At 50.1% G+C, this 14,868-nt stretch overlaps 7 protein-coding genes across 7 annotated transcripts; 4 read left to right on the forward strand and 3 right to left on the reverse strand.

Annotated features, from left to right (window-relative positions):
- Nucleotides 1-152: 152 nt before the first annotated feature.
- Nucleotides 153-1,069, reverse strand: N7518_004664 (peroxiredoxin; the record flags this gene model as incomplete). The annotated part of the gene is made up of 4 exons (XM_057185591.1): nt 153-581; nt 638-715; nt 767-870; nt 922-1,069. 4 exons carry the CDS (start codon nt 1,067-1,069, stop codon nt 153-155), a joined length of 759 nt encoding a protein of 252 aa, XP_057042361.1.
- Nucleotides 1,070-1,849: 780 nt separating this feature from the next.
- On the forward strand, nt 1,850-2,893 carry N7518_004665 (glycosyltransferase family 32 protein; the record flags this gene model as incomplete). The annotated part of the gene is made up of 1 exon (XM_057185592.1): nt 1,850-2,893. The coding sequence occupies one exon, from the start codon at nt 1,850-1,852 to the stop codon at nt 2,891-2,893; it is 1,044 nt and encodes a 347-aa protein (XP_057042362.1).
- An 893-nt stretch (nt 2,894-3,786) lies between these two features.
- N7518_004666 (uncharacterized protein) lies at nt 3,787-4,319 on the forward strand (the record flags this gene model as incomplete). The annotated part of the gene is made up of 3 exons (XM_057185593.1): nt 3,787-3,948; nt 3,970-4,149; nt 4,278-4,319. Coding segments are annotated over 3 exons (384 nt in total), but the record flags the coding sequence as incomplete, so codon positions are not given.
- Nucleotides 4,320-5,825: 1,506 nt separating this feature from the next.
- Nucleotides 5,826-7,988, forward strand: N7518_004667 (uncharacterized protein; the record flags this gene model as incomplete). Its single annotated transcript, XM_057185594.1, has 2 exons — nt 5,826-5,962; nt 6,254-7,988. The coding sequence occupies 2 exons, from the start codon at nt 5,826-5,828 to the stop codon at nt 7,986-7,988; spliced, it is 1,872 nt and encodes a 623-aa protein (XP_057042364.1).
- A 273-nt stretch (nt 7,989-8,261) lies between these two features.
- On the forward strand, nt 8,262-10,625 carry N7518_004668 (putative DUF21 and CBS domain protein (Mam3); the record flags this gene model as incomplete). The annotated part of the gene is made up of 2 exons (XM_057185595.1): nt 8,262-8,531; nt 8,607-10,625. 2 exons carry the CDS (start codon nt 8,262-8,264, stop codon nt 10,623-10,625), a joined length of 2,289 nt encoding a protein of 762 aa, XP_057042365.1.
- A 738-nt stretch (nt 10,626-11,363) lies between these two features.
- N7518_004669 (uncharacterized protein) lies at nt 11,364-12,395 on the reverse strand (the record flags this gene model as incomplete). The annotated part of the gene is made up of 1 exon (XM_057185596.1): nt 11,364-12,395. One exon carries the CDS (start codon nt 12,393-12,395, stop codon nt 11,364-11,366), a length of 1,032 nt encoding a protein of 343 aa, XP_057042366.1.
- Nucleotides 12,396-12,899: 504 nt separating this feature from the next.
- N7518_004670 (putative C2H2 finger domain protein) lies at nt 12,900-14,411 on the reverse strand (the record flags this gene model as incomplete). The annotated part of the gene is made up of 3 exons (XM_057185597.1): nt 12,900-12,917; nt 12,970-14,155; nt 14,212-14,411. 3 exons carry the CDS (start codon nt 14,409-14,411, stop codon nt 12,900-12,902), a joined length of 1,404 nt encoding a protein of 467 aa, XP_057042367.1.
- Between the last annotated feature and the right edge of the window lie 457 nt (nt 14,412-14,868).

The raw sequence follows: 14,868 nt of genomic DNA on the forward strand, positions 1-14,868 counted from the left end.
CCCAGCACCCCCTTTTCTCCAGCGACATTCGGTCAATAATTCATCGAGATATTCCAAGATTACTGTAAATAGAGCACGTGACACTGGCCCGCTTGATCGCCATTGAAATGGTAGTTGTTCAATTTCATTCGTTGTTATACATATCCACGTCTTTAGATCTTGGTGTAGCGCAGGTAAGGCTTGACCTCGCGAACTTCACCAAACTTCTTCTTGGCATCCGCGGTACTCACAGAGGGAGGCACGATGACATCATCACCGACGTTCCAGTCGATCGGGGTAGTTACACCCTTCTTATCACCGGTCTGCAGGGAGTCGATGACTCGCAGGACCTCAGCAGAGTTTCGGCCGGTGGAGGCGGGATACATCATGGTCAGGCGGATCTTCTTGCTCGGGTCGATAATAAACACGGAGCGAATAGTAAACGCAACTTCTTTCTGCCCAATGCTATCCTCGTCGATCATGTCGTACAGGAAGGCAACTTTGCGCTCGGCGTCGGCGATGATTGGGAACTTGACTTGAGTCGAGCCGACTTCGTTAATGTCCTTGATCCACTGGTCGTGGGAACCGAGCTCGTTGGCACTCTGAAGAGAATAGGCGCATCAGCTAAAGCTCTGTGGGAGTTGTAAATGGCACTCACCAATCCGATCATCTTGACACCACGTGCGTCGAACTCATGCTGAAGCCGGGCGAAGGCGCCTAATTCGGTGGTACACACCTAATTCCGTGTTAGTTCAGTGTCTTCGTGGAGCATGTTGGTGAGAAATACGGGCGTGAAGTCTGCAGGGTGTGAAAAGAGGATGGTCCACTTATCACCGATGAACTCGTGGAAGTCAATCTCGCCCTGAGTAGTCAATGCCTTGAAGTTTGGGGCTATCTTGTGTTAGCTGGTATCTTGGCAATGCAATCCTGTTGAGACTGTACCAATTGAGCCCAAGCGCAGATGCGGCTGTTCCACCTTAGCCGAGTAGAGGCGGCTGAAACCGGGCGCACGAGGCACCTGCGCAGACCACGAAGCCCGTGGAGCAGCGCCGAGGGCACGGAACATCTGAGAGCCAATTCTTGAAGCCATGATTGTTAAGAGTGAAAGGTGCAATCTTCCAAAATCCAGAGTTGACTCGGGGTCTTCGAAAACCCCTGGGGCCCGGGAACCCGGTGGACGTCATCGAAGCTGACTAAGCGGCCACTTCGGCGGTGCTGCGACGACGTATCACTTGGTTTGCCCACACGCACGCCAGATATATATCTCATCTTTCTAGTATGAATCTGAACATGCCTTGTATTCTTTCAAATATCTCGTATATTGTACCATCTAAAGTACGCAAATTGCAAAATCAAGATTTATACAAATCCTACAAGATCCATTTATAGAACACCTATCCATATATCCGAGACATGAAGTACTATATATACTATAAGACATTCCGATGTACGTGGGAAATTTGACGCCATACACGGGTTAAACTGGAGTCGATGATTGGACCAATTAGAGCCCCAAATCTGAGACCCTTAATCGACACTTGGTCGATGTCCACAATGAAGTCAGCCAATGCCGCCCGTTTAATAGCTTGAATGATTCCTACGAGATGAAAATAACGTATTTTTGGCTAAAAAAGGAGATTCGCTTTACAAAGTATCAGATGGGACTCTTGCTATCCCTTACGTATGTATATACACTGATTTTCCTGATATATAATGCATAAGAAGGCTTCACAAAGTCGAGGCCAAGCTTTTGTGGGCCCTCGAAGGATCTTTCTCACAAAGAGACGGCGTTTCCCTGAAAGTTGGCAGATCCCTTTTTGAAAGTCTTATCTTTGTTCGTTTTCCCCCAAAAGTTTTCGCCACCTTCGAGATGGGACGGCTTCACTACCTACTCGGTTTGCTGCTATTGTTCATTTGTTCATTTTTCTGGATCGCATCGGACCTGGGAAAACAACCATTAAGCATTGTTCTTACTCATGCACCTCGTGAATCTTGTGTCTGCAGCGAAGAAAATGTTACTGTCGCCTCAGATGTCGGTATCATACCGTCAAGTCCACCGGAGCTTCCCATTAAAGATATGGAGCCAATATCAGAACCCCAAATACCAAGCTACCTGCCAATCGCGAATTCCCATGGTCATCACGCGCAGTCCTCGATCCCATTCAAGCTCTGGCAAAAGGCCGGTTCAACCAAAATCCAAGACGACCGCCAGAGAGATATCAACAGTTGGCTAGATGTGAATCCACGTCTACGACATGAGATTCTCACGGACGACAGTGCAGACGAGTACGTTCGTGAGCATTTTGCCGACTACCCAGAGGTCCTTGATCTCTATCTCTCACTTCCGGTCCCAATCCTAAAAGCCGATCTCCTTCGTCAATTGATCTTATACGCCGACGGAGGAATTTGGAGCGATCTTGACGTGACATGTCACATACCAATTTATACTTGGATCCCTGAACAATTTCAAAACAAAACAAATGTCGTCGTCGGTTTGGAATTCGACGGGTTCCAGTTCTCGAGTTGGACGATCATGACAAAACCTAAGACAAGCCATATCGTGGCGGTCATGAAATATATCATCGATAGACTGAAGGCATCTGCTGCGCAGTACAATGTGACCATTGCGCAACTTAACATGACGATGATCAGCGATGTGGTGGAAGTTACGGGTCCACAGGCCATGACTATTGCTCTATTGCAGAATCTGGAGAAGGAAATGGGCGTTCCTTTCGGCCGGGCGAATATAACCAACATCAAAGAACCCACCCTATTTCAGGACGTGCTCGTGTTGCCTAATGCGGCCTTTTCCTCTAGACAGGCTGGCTTCCCGGGGGACAGAGGGCCTTATCTCGTTGAACACCATTACGCCGGCTCTTGGAAGAATGTCAATGGTGGCGAGACGAAATCTTGACATATTGGGAATTTTGTATTGGCGTTGCACCGCACGAAATATATGTGGCAGGACGGACATAGAATCATAATAAACATAATCTAATTTTGCATTCAGCGCTTGATCAAATTTCGAGGAACTGACTGTTGATAGAAGAATAAGTTCATGTAGTTTGCTTCTATCGTGCCGTGTCGCAATTTTATGCTGAATCTGTTCGATAAGTCGACGGGCCACCATATAAACCGCCGAGGGAAGAATCACAGCCCGGTAAACAAGATCGAGCATCAATTGGTTTCTACCTTATCTACTTCTGAGCATATTCCTCACTCTTCTCTCACTTGATCCTTACTATTTTCTCAGTTATTCCTCACTCTACTCTCACCTCCCTTTCGGGTTGAATATAACAACCAAGTGCTAGCCGACCTTCCCACGGATATCTCGCCTTTCCACGGTCTACAAACCACTCCGATCAATCTATACGTCATCTACAGTGCTGGCCCTTATAATAGCACTAATTGGCGATATACTGCCTAGGGCGTATTAAAACCGATACGGGCGTTGCTGGCGGAGGAGCACCAAAATCTCTCGAAGTCGTGACCATCTCATTTACCCCTACCTGATTGGACGTGATCATCATCCTACAATCACTCGCTCCAAGCTCAAGTACATGGTGGACCTCCTGCTCTGTCTTGGTACGATGAAACAATCTTCCTCGCATTCTCCGTTACAGCCAGACTCACCTGGTATACCAAAGCATAGCCGTCGCTTGATTCTCAAACGGAGCGACACAGACTCCTTCTTAGCACAGATGCCTACACGGTGGTTACAGGCTCGTAATAATTATGTCATGCAAGGATTGGGTGCCTATAACTGGTACCAAGTCGCTGCGGTCATAAGGGAGTTTGACGAAAGTCAGCGCTGATCCGTGCTCTTTGGTCCTTGGCCAAGAAATACGGAGTTCGGAAGGGGAATCGTGGTCGACTGGACAAGCAATTCACTGCCATTGCGCAGGTGGCGACTCACAATACGGCGTGAGAGTCGAAGCTGGTCAAGCTCGAGACAGAGACCGAGACTATGTGACCCACACAGCTGACTAGCTTCAGTCTCTTCGCGATGCTGCCACCGCGCTTAGCAACGAAAACGCGTACCTCTGCCAGCAGATCCAGGCGACTCAACCGTGTGAAGGTGTGGTTCGGGGACGAACATGGCATTCAGGGCATTTTCAACAGTCAGTGAGACAGACTATTGGAGCGGTCCTGGAGGCCCAGTCTATCGGCGTAAGTCTTGGTGATTTAAAAGCTTCTGGTGTTGCTTACGATAAAGTCCCGGGCTGCGTCCTCATCACAACTAACCCTTTTATTCTCCCTAGACTCAAAGCTATAGGATAGTTGAAAGTTCAATTCAGAGGAGCAAGCACCCACTCCAAGCCACCCAGAAATACCCATAGAACAGGGGGACACAGCTGAAGCGGTAATGCAATCGGTTGAGGATCCCTTGCCCACTCAATATGTCTTTGGTACAGACATAGCGTCAAGTGATTCGGACAATGAGGGAGTACCAAGTTCTTTCCTTGATGACCAGGAGATAGGTCTCTATTATCGAGTTTAAAATGAGCATGTCTAACGAAAGAATATATAGGAGATAGATCAGACGTTATGGGATATCGTTGAAAACCCACCCCGTGAACTTTCTAGAGAGCCTACCCCAGAATCACAGAGAATCCTACACGAGGAAGGACTCCTTACGAGAGAGGCACAACTCCGGGTGACTTGCCATTCAATTCACCGAGACGTAATGATACATACACACTGAAGCACGCTAGTCGTGGCATACGTTCTAAGCCATGTCTGTAAGTTTGGTGTTGCTTGTTCTATAATGGAGTTGCTAACTGGATGGCCTACACAGTATTCGCTCAATCAACTTACCAGCCTCTACATTGGAAACTTTATGCGTGAATGTCACCGAGAACACACACAAGGTATCGGTGGAGGAGCTAGTCAGGGGAGTGCCATTTTCAGAGACCTCTCTCGTTGTCGAAGTTTCCAGAACAGCCTCTTAAGAGAACACAAGAGCCATTGCCCGTGGCTTGGAGCTAGAGGGTACGGGAAGAGAAGAAGATAGGCTATTTCACAGTAGAGTCCCAATGACTTTCTACCTCGATACTTTTCTATCAACTGCTTATTTCAGTATCAACTTTGCTGCCCTATCTATCAGCTGCCTGTCAGACAAAATACCCAAGGCCGTAGATGGTTCTATCAAAGAGAGAGTCTTCTCGCTCAACAAGGATTTACTTCGTAGCTCCGGATCCTATGCTGCCACACGCTACGGCTACAGTTTGCTCAGTTCAGGCACCTGCTTCTCCTCTAAGGGAGACCGAGCAAAAACACTTACGGCATTCAAACCGAGCAGTTTGTTCGAAATATTCATAGTTCAGGTGGATATCTACATGTAACTAAGGACCGGGCTTGGGAGAGACGGTTGACGAGCAGGTCTTGAGAAGAATCCATCTAAATGAAGTAAACACTTGCTAGTCAAGATATCCCTGGTTCAATTGCTAAGAACGACCGTATCCCAAGGTTGGCAAGCTTTGTGCTTTCTGGTGTCAAGACAATGGTTCCATTGGTTCATGTATGTGATCTACACGGGCCGCAAAGCTTAACCTATTGAGCTTAAAGACCCACAATAGACAATAGGCCACAATGTAGATGGTATTGTGTTGGGAGCCTATTGATGGCCATTGATGGCTATTGTGGCAATCCATTGTTTGGAGTGGGTTGCCTGGGCAGGGTCCGTTTGAATGGGCAGTCGTTCAATTGAGGAAGGAACGCGTAGGAAGGACACCGCGTAGGCCTGCCTATAAAACCCAACCCTCGTTTTTGTTTTCTCTTTCTCCTCTCTCTCTCTTCCCTCTCACACATTTATCGCAAGAACCCCATTATTACCAACAACAACAATGGCTGTTTCTCGCGTCGTGTTTTTCGTGCTTCTTGCGGCCATGGCCGCATACTGGCACACTGATCTTTTCCAACTTGTTGGAACCATCGTCGTCTTTCTCGTTGCCTTGGTGGCAGCGGGATGCTGCATGAGCAGGTAAGTTTGGAAGCCTCATCCTTCATATGTCCCCTCCGTATGGCCAGCCTCTGGGTCATGTCTCATGGCATCAAAAGAGTTGCCATCACTGCCTTGCCCAAGACCCATCCCACGCCCATCCCAAGTCCATCACTGCCTTACCCAAGTCCCATCCCAAGCCTATCCCAAGTCACATCCCAAGTCACATCCCAAGTCACATCCCAAGTCACATCCCAAGTCACATCCCAAGTCACATCCCAAACACTCACTCAAACACTCGCCCAAAAGACCATTAAGACTAACGTTGAGTAGCTCCCGTGGGTGGTTGTTCCGACTGCTGCAAGCTGCAGCAGTGTCGGTCGTTGAACCAACACCGACCAACGACACCCCCGCCACCAAGGCCATCTCGGCCACCGAGGCCGAGATGAAGAGAATTTCGACACTGAGAGCGCAGGTGGGGATTTTGGAGCAGCAGCTCCGTGGCACGGAGGCACGAGTGCGTGACTCCGAGAAAGCCCGGGAGATGGAGAAAAACCGCCATGACAAGGAGGTCCGGAACAAGGACGCTCAACTGGCAACCATCTCTCGGGGGATCAAGGAGTCCCGGTACGTGAAGGACCAGGTCATCGTCGAGTGCCGCCAGTGGCGGCGCAAGTTCGAGGACTTGGAAGACCTACAGCGACTGGCCCAGATAAATCCCGTTCGCGGGATGCAGGGACGTACTCGTTGGGCCCCTGCCAAGAAAAACGGAGTGCGAAAGGGGAATCGTGCTCGACCGGACAAGGAGTTCACTGCCGTTGCGCAGGTGGCAATTGTCAATGCGGCGTGGGAGTCGAAGATGGTCAGCTTCGAGAACGAGGCCCGTGCTTATGTGGCCCGCACGGCTGACCAGATTCGGTCTCTCAACGACGCTGCCACCGCGCTCAGCAACGAGAACGCGTTCCTCCGCCAGCAGATCCAGGCGACTTCCGGCATCTCCCACGAGCTGGCCCAGCAGCAAATGGGGGAGGCTGTGAGAAGCGCCTTGGTGAACGCCGAGCAGCAACATGAGGAGCGTGTCAAGTTGCTGAAGCAGACCCATCTTGGGGAGCTGACGGCAGTCAAGGTCGACTACGAGGGGAAATTGACTAAGGCGACCGCGGAATCGAAGGCGGAGGCGGAGACCGCACTTTCCCAGCAGCGTGAGGTAGGCGAGGGAGCGGCACAGCACGCACTCGCCACCAAAGAAGCGCAGCTGGGGGAGCTGCGTGCCACACTCTCCCAGCAGCATGAGGCGAGCGAGGCAGCGGCTCAGGAGACAAGTTCCCTGAAGCAGGCACTCGCCGCCAAAGACGCGCAGCTGGGGGAGCTGCGGGCTGCACTGTCCCAACAGCGTGAGGCGGGCGAGGGAGCGGCACAGCACGCACTCGCCGCCAAGGAAGCGCAGTTGGGGGAGATGTGGACCGCGCTGTCCCAGCAGCGTGAGGTGAGCGAAGGAGCTGTTCAGGAGACAAATTCCCTGAAGCATGCACTCGCCACCCAGGAAGCGCAGCTGGGGGAGTTGTTGGCCGCCAATGCCATGATTACCGCTGAGCTACAGGCTAGTAAGGAAGAGCAGGAGAAACTGGATGGCGACATGGAGGTCGAAACCTCCAGGGTCGTCCAGTACGTGCAAGAGAGGGACGGCGCTATTAGAGCCGGCAAGAAATTGCAGGAGCAATTCCATGCCCTGCAGGAGCAGTACGAGGAACTACGGTCCTCGTACCGCGACCTTGCGGTGGAGAAGGCGGGCCTTGAGGTAGAAATTGGGGACCTAAAGGAAGCAGTGTCCGACCTCGCCGACCAAGGCGAGGCGATGTACCAGGAGGTCGAAGGCCTCGAGGGCAACAACCGAGCTCTGGCAAACCAAAACTCCGAGCTCTTTTGCCAGTCTTTGGCATCAGACATGGAGCTCCAGCAGACTCGGGACAGAGTGGGCAACCTTGAGCGCCAGGTGACGGATTACCAGACGGCGGAGGCGGCGGACATCACGTCGGCGGTTAGCGGCATGGGGTTCAACGCTGAATAAGCGTCCATCCGCCCGTCTTAGTTAGCCTCCCCCGGTCTTCGTCATCCTGCTGCAGCTCGGTTGCTCACTTTGTTGTTGTCCTCACACTGCTTCCTATAGGTTCTCAACCCGCCCCCACCTCCCTCTCTATCTTCCTTGCTGTTGTCTTTGTCTTCCCCCCCCTATTCCTAGCTGTTCCATCCCTCATCTGACCACCCCCTCTCACCCCCCTCTCCGGCGCGACCGACCCCCCGCGACCGACCCTATATATATGCATCGCAGCATGTCTCGCTAATGACTCTCGGTCTTATGAATTCACCATACCGCTCGTTTGCCGCTCGGCCAGTGATGCTGAGTCTGGCCAAGCTTGTGCTCGTTGCGATATGGCAAATTCCTTTCACCACGGCGGCGCCTGTCTTCTCGCGGCTTGTTCTGTCATCTCCCGACACAGAACTGGGGAAGGAACCGAGCGATCCAAGTTTATGGCTTTATTTGGGATTCTCGGCTGCTCTTGTGTTGAGCGGTGGAGCATTCGCGGGTCTTACGATTGCCCTGATGGGACAGGTTAGCTCTTTCCAATGCGGCTAAAAAAAAAAATTCCCCGATGAGCCAGGCTAACGTCTTGATTGTTTCGTACAGGATGAAGTTTACCTCCAAGTCATCCAGACATCCGGCGAAGGGCACGAGAGGAAAAATGCTACTAGTGTTCTCAATCTCTTGAACCACGGAAAACATTGGGTTCTTGTGACACTACTCCTCAGCAATGTGATCACAAATGAAACTTTACCCATTGTCCTTGACCGAACGCTTGGTGGTGGTTGGCCGGCAGTGTTAGGAAGCACTGCTTTGATTGTCATCTTCGGCGAGATTGTTCCACAGTCTATCTGCGTTCGTTATGGTCTTCCCATCGGTGCCTGGATGGCGCCTTGCGTCCTGGTCTTGATGTACATCATGTCTCCAGTCGCCTGGCCAATCGCAAAACTGCTAGACAGGCTGCTTGGAGAGGACCATGGTACCATCTACAAAAAGGCTGGATTGAAAACACTCGTCACACTCCACAAAACATTGGGCGAAGCCGGAGAGCAACTAAACTCCGATGAAGTGACCATTATCAGTGCGGTCCTCGACCTCAAAGAGAAGTCAGTCGGCAGCATCATGACACCGATGGATGATGTCTTCACCATGTCTGCAGACACTGTGTTGGATGAACGCACAATGGACCTCATTCTTTCTCAGGGATATTCTCGCATTCCAATCCACGCTCCTGAGAATCCGATGAATTTTGTCGGTATGCTCCTTGTCAAGATGCTCATTACCTACGACCCGGAAGATTGCAAACGGGTCCGTGAGTTTGCTCTGGCTACACTTCCTGAAACACGCCCTGAAACCAGTTGTCTCGATATTGTGAATTTCTTCCAAGAGGGCAAGTCACATATGGTTCTTGTATCTGAATATCCTAGCGAGGATCGTGGCGCTCTTGGAGTTGTCACCCTGGAAGATGTCATTGAAGAACTGATTGGAGAAGAAATCATTGACGAATCTGACGTCTTTATTGATGTCCACAAAGCCATCCGACGAATGACGCCTGCACCCAAGTCTCGTGTCGCCAAAGGCAAGATCGTCGAGGAACCTCCTTTGAACGCCTCTCTTATTCCCGATGGCGACTTGATCGACGTGAATTCCACACAACCCTCATCTTTCCCTAGGCCTTCCGATTTGATTCGCCGCCGCAGTTCCGTGGAAGCACCCCTCCCTCGCTTTCAACTTCGAAAGACTACTGCCGACATGAATTCTGACTCGGCAAATGAATGGGTTACACAAGTCGGCGCCACAGATGAGATTCGAGAACACCTAAAACATCTTGGTCCTTCCAACCTGGCCAGTAGGCCGCGCCAAACCCGTTACCATTCCGTCAAGATCAAGCGCAACGGCACCTCTCCGTCCCGTTCTGCACAAACCGACTTTGAGTCCGGACAAAGCACCTCCGACTCCCAAAAGCTTCTTCCTTCTTCTACCGCATACCAAGGTGGCATAGGTGCGGGCTTGCTCAACTCCGCTGGAACAGACGCGAAAGACGGTGCGCATGCTCTCAAACTTGGCTACGGCACCATGCTTTCGCATGACAGTGTAAGCAAAAGCACCGGTGCCCATCAATACAAGGACCTTCCCCAAGTCTCCATTCCCGAGGCCGTTCGTGAGGAACATGAAGACCAACCGCGTTCTGGGCCGGCGCGGGAGGCTAGTAGTGTTGCTCTACGTGACGATTCTGAAAACCAACCGCGTTCTGGGCCGGCGCGGGAGGCTAGTAGTGATGAAGGCAGTGTTGAATCGTCTGGTACACCAGGCTTTGTTTACCACCACCGCGGACCGGCGCGCAGTGGAAGCATCACAGAACAGATCGTGGATGTCAATGGTATCCGGAAAGTTGTTCTGCATGCAAATTGCACCAGTTCTTCCGAGGGGGAATCCCATGCACCAGGCCATGATCGCAACCACGATGAGCATCATACCGATGGTGCGGTCCTTGAGACCGATGTTACAAAATCCGAAACCCCCGACGCCGGCCACGCAAAACCCAAAAAGAAGCGTCGCCGAAAGAAGCATGGCAAGGCTTCAAAGTCTGATGGCGGTCCCTCAGAGAACCAGCCGTTACTTTGATGAGCCGTTAGTTAGTTTAATGAGACCTGTCAAACCATATATTTTTACTATTTTCTGTACCACAATTATGCCTGTAGTCATAAGATGTAGAAGCGCCTTCGGGACAGTCTAAGGGTATTTGCATTGCTTTGGAACGGTATATGCCAACTGAGAAGCCCAAAGCCTCTTAACTCGCGTAGGAATTTGATATACCGCATGAACACTGGGAGTAGATTTCAGTCACCTTGGATAGCAATTGTTGATTTAAATGCAACATTGGTGGAGAGAACCCAGAACAGGCCAGCACGCATTTACATGTAGACTCTAAGGAACGAAAATCACCACCTTTGAGAAACTGGTCTTACCCATAGGTTAACTATTATGTTACCACCCACTGCCTCTCCTATATCCATTTCTAGATAGTGAGTGGGTGTGACATATAGAGCTGGATTGCCCAAATATTCAGGGACTAAGACTCCGGATTCAATAGGAGCCTATGAGTGTCTTACTAGCAATCCTTTTCAAACAACCCTTAATGTAATTATAAAAGCCATCTGGGGGGAAATTAACATTGGAACCAGACACAAGTAGGCAACCTATACAGGCTACAAATAGTTATAGTGCACGGATAGATGTACGAAGAGAGTAAATGAAGTTGTATTGGCCGGTGGCCTGAACCTGCTCTATAGGATGTAACACCGAGAGTCGACAGTATGAGCCTCGGAATGAAAGCCATCCGGAATGAAAGCCATCTAGGATTCACTCAAAAAGGCGTCGTTTGTTATGCTGAAGTCCCTGGAGATCTCCCTCGATCGAGTCGGACTTCTCCTTCTCAACCCAACCCTTAGTATAACCTCCTTCAAAATCAATCAGGTATGCATCCTCATTGACGTCAATGAGCACATTGGCCGCCTTCGCATCTCCCCAAATTATATGATGTAAATGGAAGTGTTGAAGTGTGTGGGAAACCTGATCAAAACATTTTTGTCGAAGCTCGGAATATTTGGGATCATGTCCATCAATGCAGTTGAGTGTAGCTCCACCGCAATCGATGTATGATAAAAGCAATCCCATTACATACCCATTATCATCCTGGATCAGCCCTTCCAGTTGTGATGTGAGAATCGGGGGATCGAATTTAGCCATGTGAATCTTTGAATAAGTGAGAATCTCTCTTGTGAGAATACCCGCGTCACCCCAATAGACTAGCTTAAAGAAGCTAGGCTGTGGTCGCCCATGAATGAATACTTTGCGAGGTATTCCTGGCAGTGCAGCTGAGTCTGCACTAATTGGAACCTGGACTTCCTTGGGATGGTAGACAGGAAAAATCGAGTAGTCGACGGAGGGTGGTAAACAGGTCCCGATGAGATCATTTTGCATCCTCTTGGTATTACTGAGATAAACAGGAACTAACTTCTCTTCCACCACCTGCACAGTGTAGTGAAATTCTTCTGCAAACAGACAGTCGTCAAGCGTGTACTTTTGGCTCGGGTCTAGGGGAGCAATTTCGTGGAAGATTGACAGAAATGGCTGCAAGACCCAATCATGCATTTCTTCAAGAGGGTCTTCAAACTCCCCATCATCATCTATTTCGGCCTCATCGGGTATCCATTCTGGCTCTTGACGTCGAACGTGTCGAAGATATTCGGCCAGGAGGGTAGATGAGCTTTCGAAGCCGGAAGCAAAGAGATCGATTTTGAAGCGTTTGTTGGAGACATTCAACTGTGTGTCTTTGTTTTTGGTACTTGATCTAAATAGACCGATTTCATAGATGAGTTGCTTTCGTGCCATCGCTGGCAGTCGAGGAGTTGCAGCAAAAAGAAAGGAGATAGAGAGCGCAGTTGACCTATCAAATCGTATTGGAAGCTAACAGAGAACTGGAAGAGAAAAAGGAACAAAGAGAGAGGGGAGGGAAGAAGCCTTCACCCTAGGCATTGGTAGAGTCAGCTATAGACGGTGTGCATCTAACTAGCCAATGATACCTCACATCTGCAGCAGCTTGGCAATCGGGTCTCCGCAGCAGCCTTTACCATTGCCACCCCAAGCCAAAAATCGACCGTATGGATGAAGGCGTATTGGAGCTAGACCCAAGGTAGAATCATCACAGGTTCTCCTGTTACATCTACAACTATAAGATCAAGACACAGAAATGGAGCAAATTTGACTTGATTTTGCTCAGACTAAATACATGAATGATATCTCCCAAAAGACTCCCCCAGATAACAGGATGAGATGACGACAAAGTGACAACAGCTGTAACAAAAGGTATATGTAATAGTCTATGTGATGAATCGATCATTGCAGAAGAGGGTCCTAGTGGGAAGTTAGTTTTGCAAAACAAAAAAAGAGTACAGGTCGAACATACCCTGAAGTGCTTCTGGTGATTGTTGGCTTTTTGAACGCGGGCAACGTAGCGGTTCTCTTGGCGAAGGGCACGAGTCCTCTCGCGGCGCTCGGCAGTAAGAGCAGCTTCTTTTTGTTCGTCGGTAACTCCAATCATGCCCATGCCACCGTTGGCACGAGTGATAAGAGAGCGGTGATGGTTGGTGCGGCCGCGGGGAGGTTCCTCCTCGATTTCTCCATTCGCAATGGCAAGCTGGCGGGCAGCTCGTTCGGCGGCTGAGGGGTATTTGTGCAGGTTTTGTCGGTAGTATTTGGCAAGCGAACGATGACCGACACTCTTTCCAGATGGAAGGTGGAGCTCGTAATCTGCCTCGTAGGCACCTGAGGCGTTTCGATATGAGTCAAGATCGTCCTCGTCGACGGAGGATGCGGAACTGTCGGTTTCCCAGCCTTCATCTCCATCTCCGTGCACCTTGACGCCACCGCTCCCGGCAGTGGATTCGTCTTCATCTTCGGAGTAAGTGCTCCGGAAATCGTAGTATTGGCCGATTTCAACTTGTTCTTCTTCGGACTCGAAGGCAATCATGCAGTGGCTCTTGTCGCGCATGTGGGTTTGGATCGCTTGTGCGTCGTTCTTCATAGCGTGACAGTAAAGACATTCGAAGTTTTCGGTGATTTTTCGGTAGAGATAGTGCACAAGGCCATCGAGATCCGACAAATATTTTTGTTCGGGGATAAACATGCCGTGCTCTATCCGCATGTGGTCCACGTTGGTGTGAATATCAGATGATTCAGTTTTGCAGAAGAGACAGCGAGTTGCCAAGAACTCATCCTTCTTGATATCAGTTTCCATATCCTCATCTTCTTCTTCGTCAATGGTGGCAGCCTTCAGGTCCTCGGTGACCTTGCTGACGTCATCGCCCGATTTGGTCACGGGCTCGCCGAGAGAGAAAGCGGAACTTTGTACGGAGGCAGCATCGCCATCCTTACGTAGGCTGGCCGCACGTTGCTTGTGCTTCGAGCTGTTCAAGTGATTCTTGTACGAGTTTTCGCTGTAGAATGCCTTATTGCAAGTGTGGCATGTATTTTCGTACGAAGCTTTGGCGGCGGCCTCATTGGATGTAGCTTTGGCGGCTAGAACTTTCTCGTTGAAGGTTTCGAGAGTGACAGGTGGCAGAGAGGCGATGCGACGCTTCATGTTGTATAAACTAGGGAAAATCAGCTTCTGAAGTCGCAAAAAAAAAAAGACAGAAAAGAGACTTACTGCCAGTCTTTGCGCATGTGATCTCTCTGAACATCGCTGCGTTGGAAGGCAACGAGACAGGTGTTGCAAGTGTATTGCAGCGAGGCTGCGTCTTGGGTGGTCGACGACATATCGGTAGATTTTCGAGAGTCGTGGGTGGTTGTAAGGGCGGGTTTCCCCTTTGGATTGTGGGATAAATATTTGTTGCAGGCGGGGTACATATGAAGGCTCTGCCTGGGCCCGATTTGAATGATTTTTTGATGATCTGAGTGTAAATTGATGATCAAAGTAGATGAAAGTGATGCGATGCAGATGGATGTAAGAGAGAAGAATTTTCGGAGGGCAATGGTCCTGCGAGTGAGTCTTTATACACTCGATAGACCGTCATCCAGAGTTGCTCCGCCGCTTGAAATTGTTTCTTATCGAGCGACTAGCCCCCTCTCGAATGCCACTAGGCCTACTCCGGTTAGCGTGATTACCGTAAACGGCTTAGTAGCCTTCGAAAAGGCCGGCGGAACTGAGTGGACCAAGGTCCGCCGGATTATTTGACTTCCGACAGCTCCGATGCCAAAAGGGGAAATACTTTGCCTGAGGCATAACGTCTTACTACGTTATCAGGTAAGCTGGAGCGTCTTCAAGGTAGGTCGCATTTATTCAACGCGTGGCGACGAGTAAACC

This window comes from Penicillium psychrosexuale (assembly GCF_028828465.1).
Source record: "Penicillium psychrosexuale strain IBT 29551 chromosome Unknown utg000003l, whole genome shotgun sequence".
NCBI classification, from domain to species: Eukaryota; Fungi; Ascomycota; class Eurotiomycetes; order Eurotiales; family Aspergillaceae; genus Penicillium; species Penicillium psychrosexuale.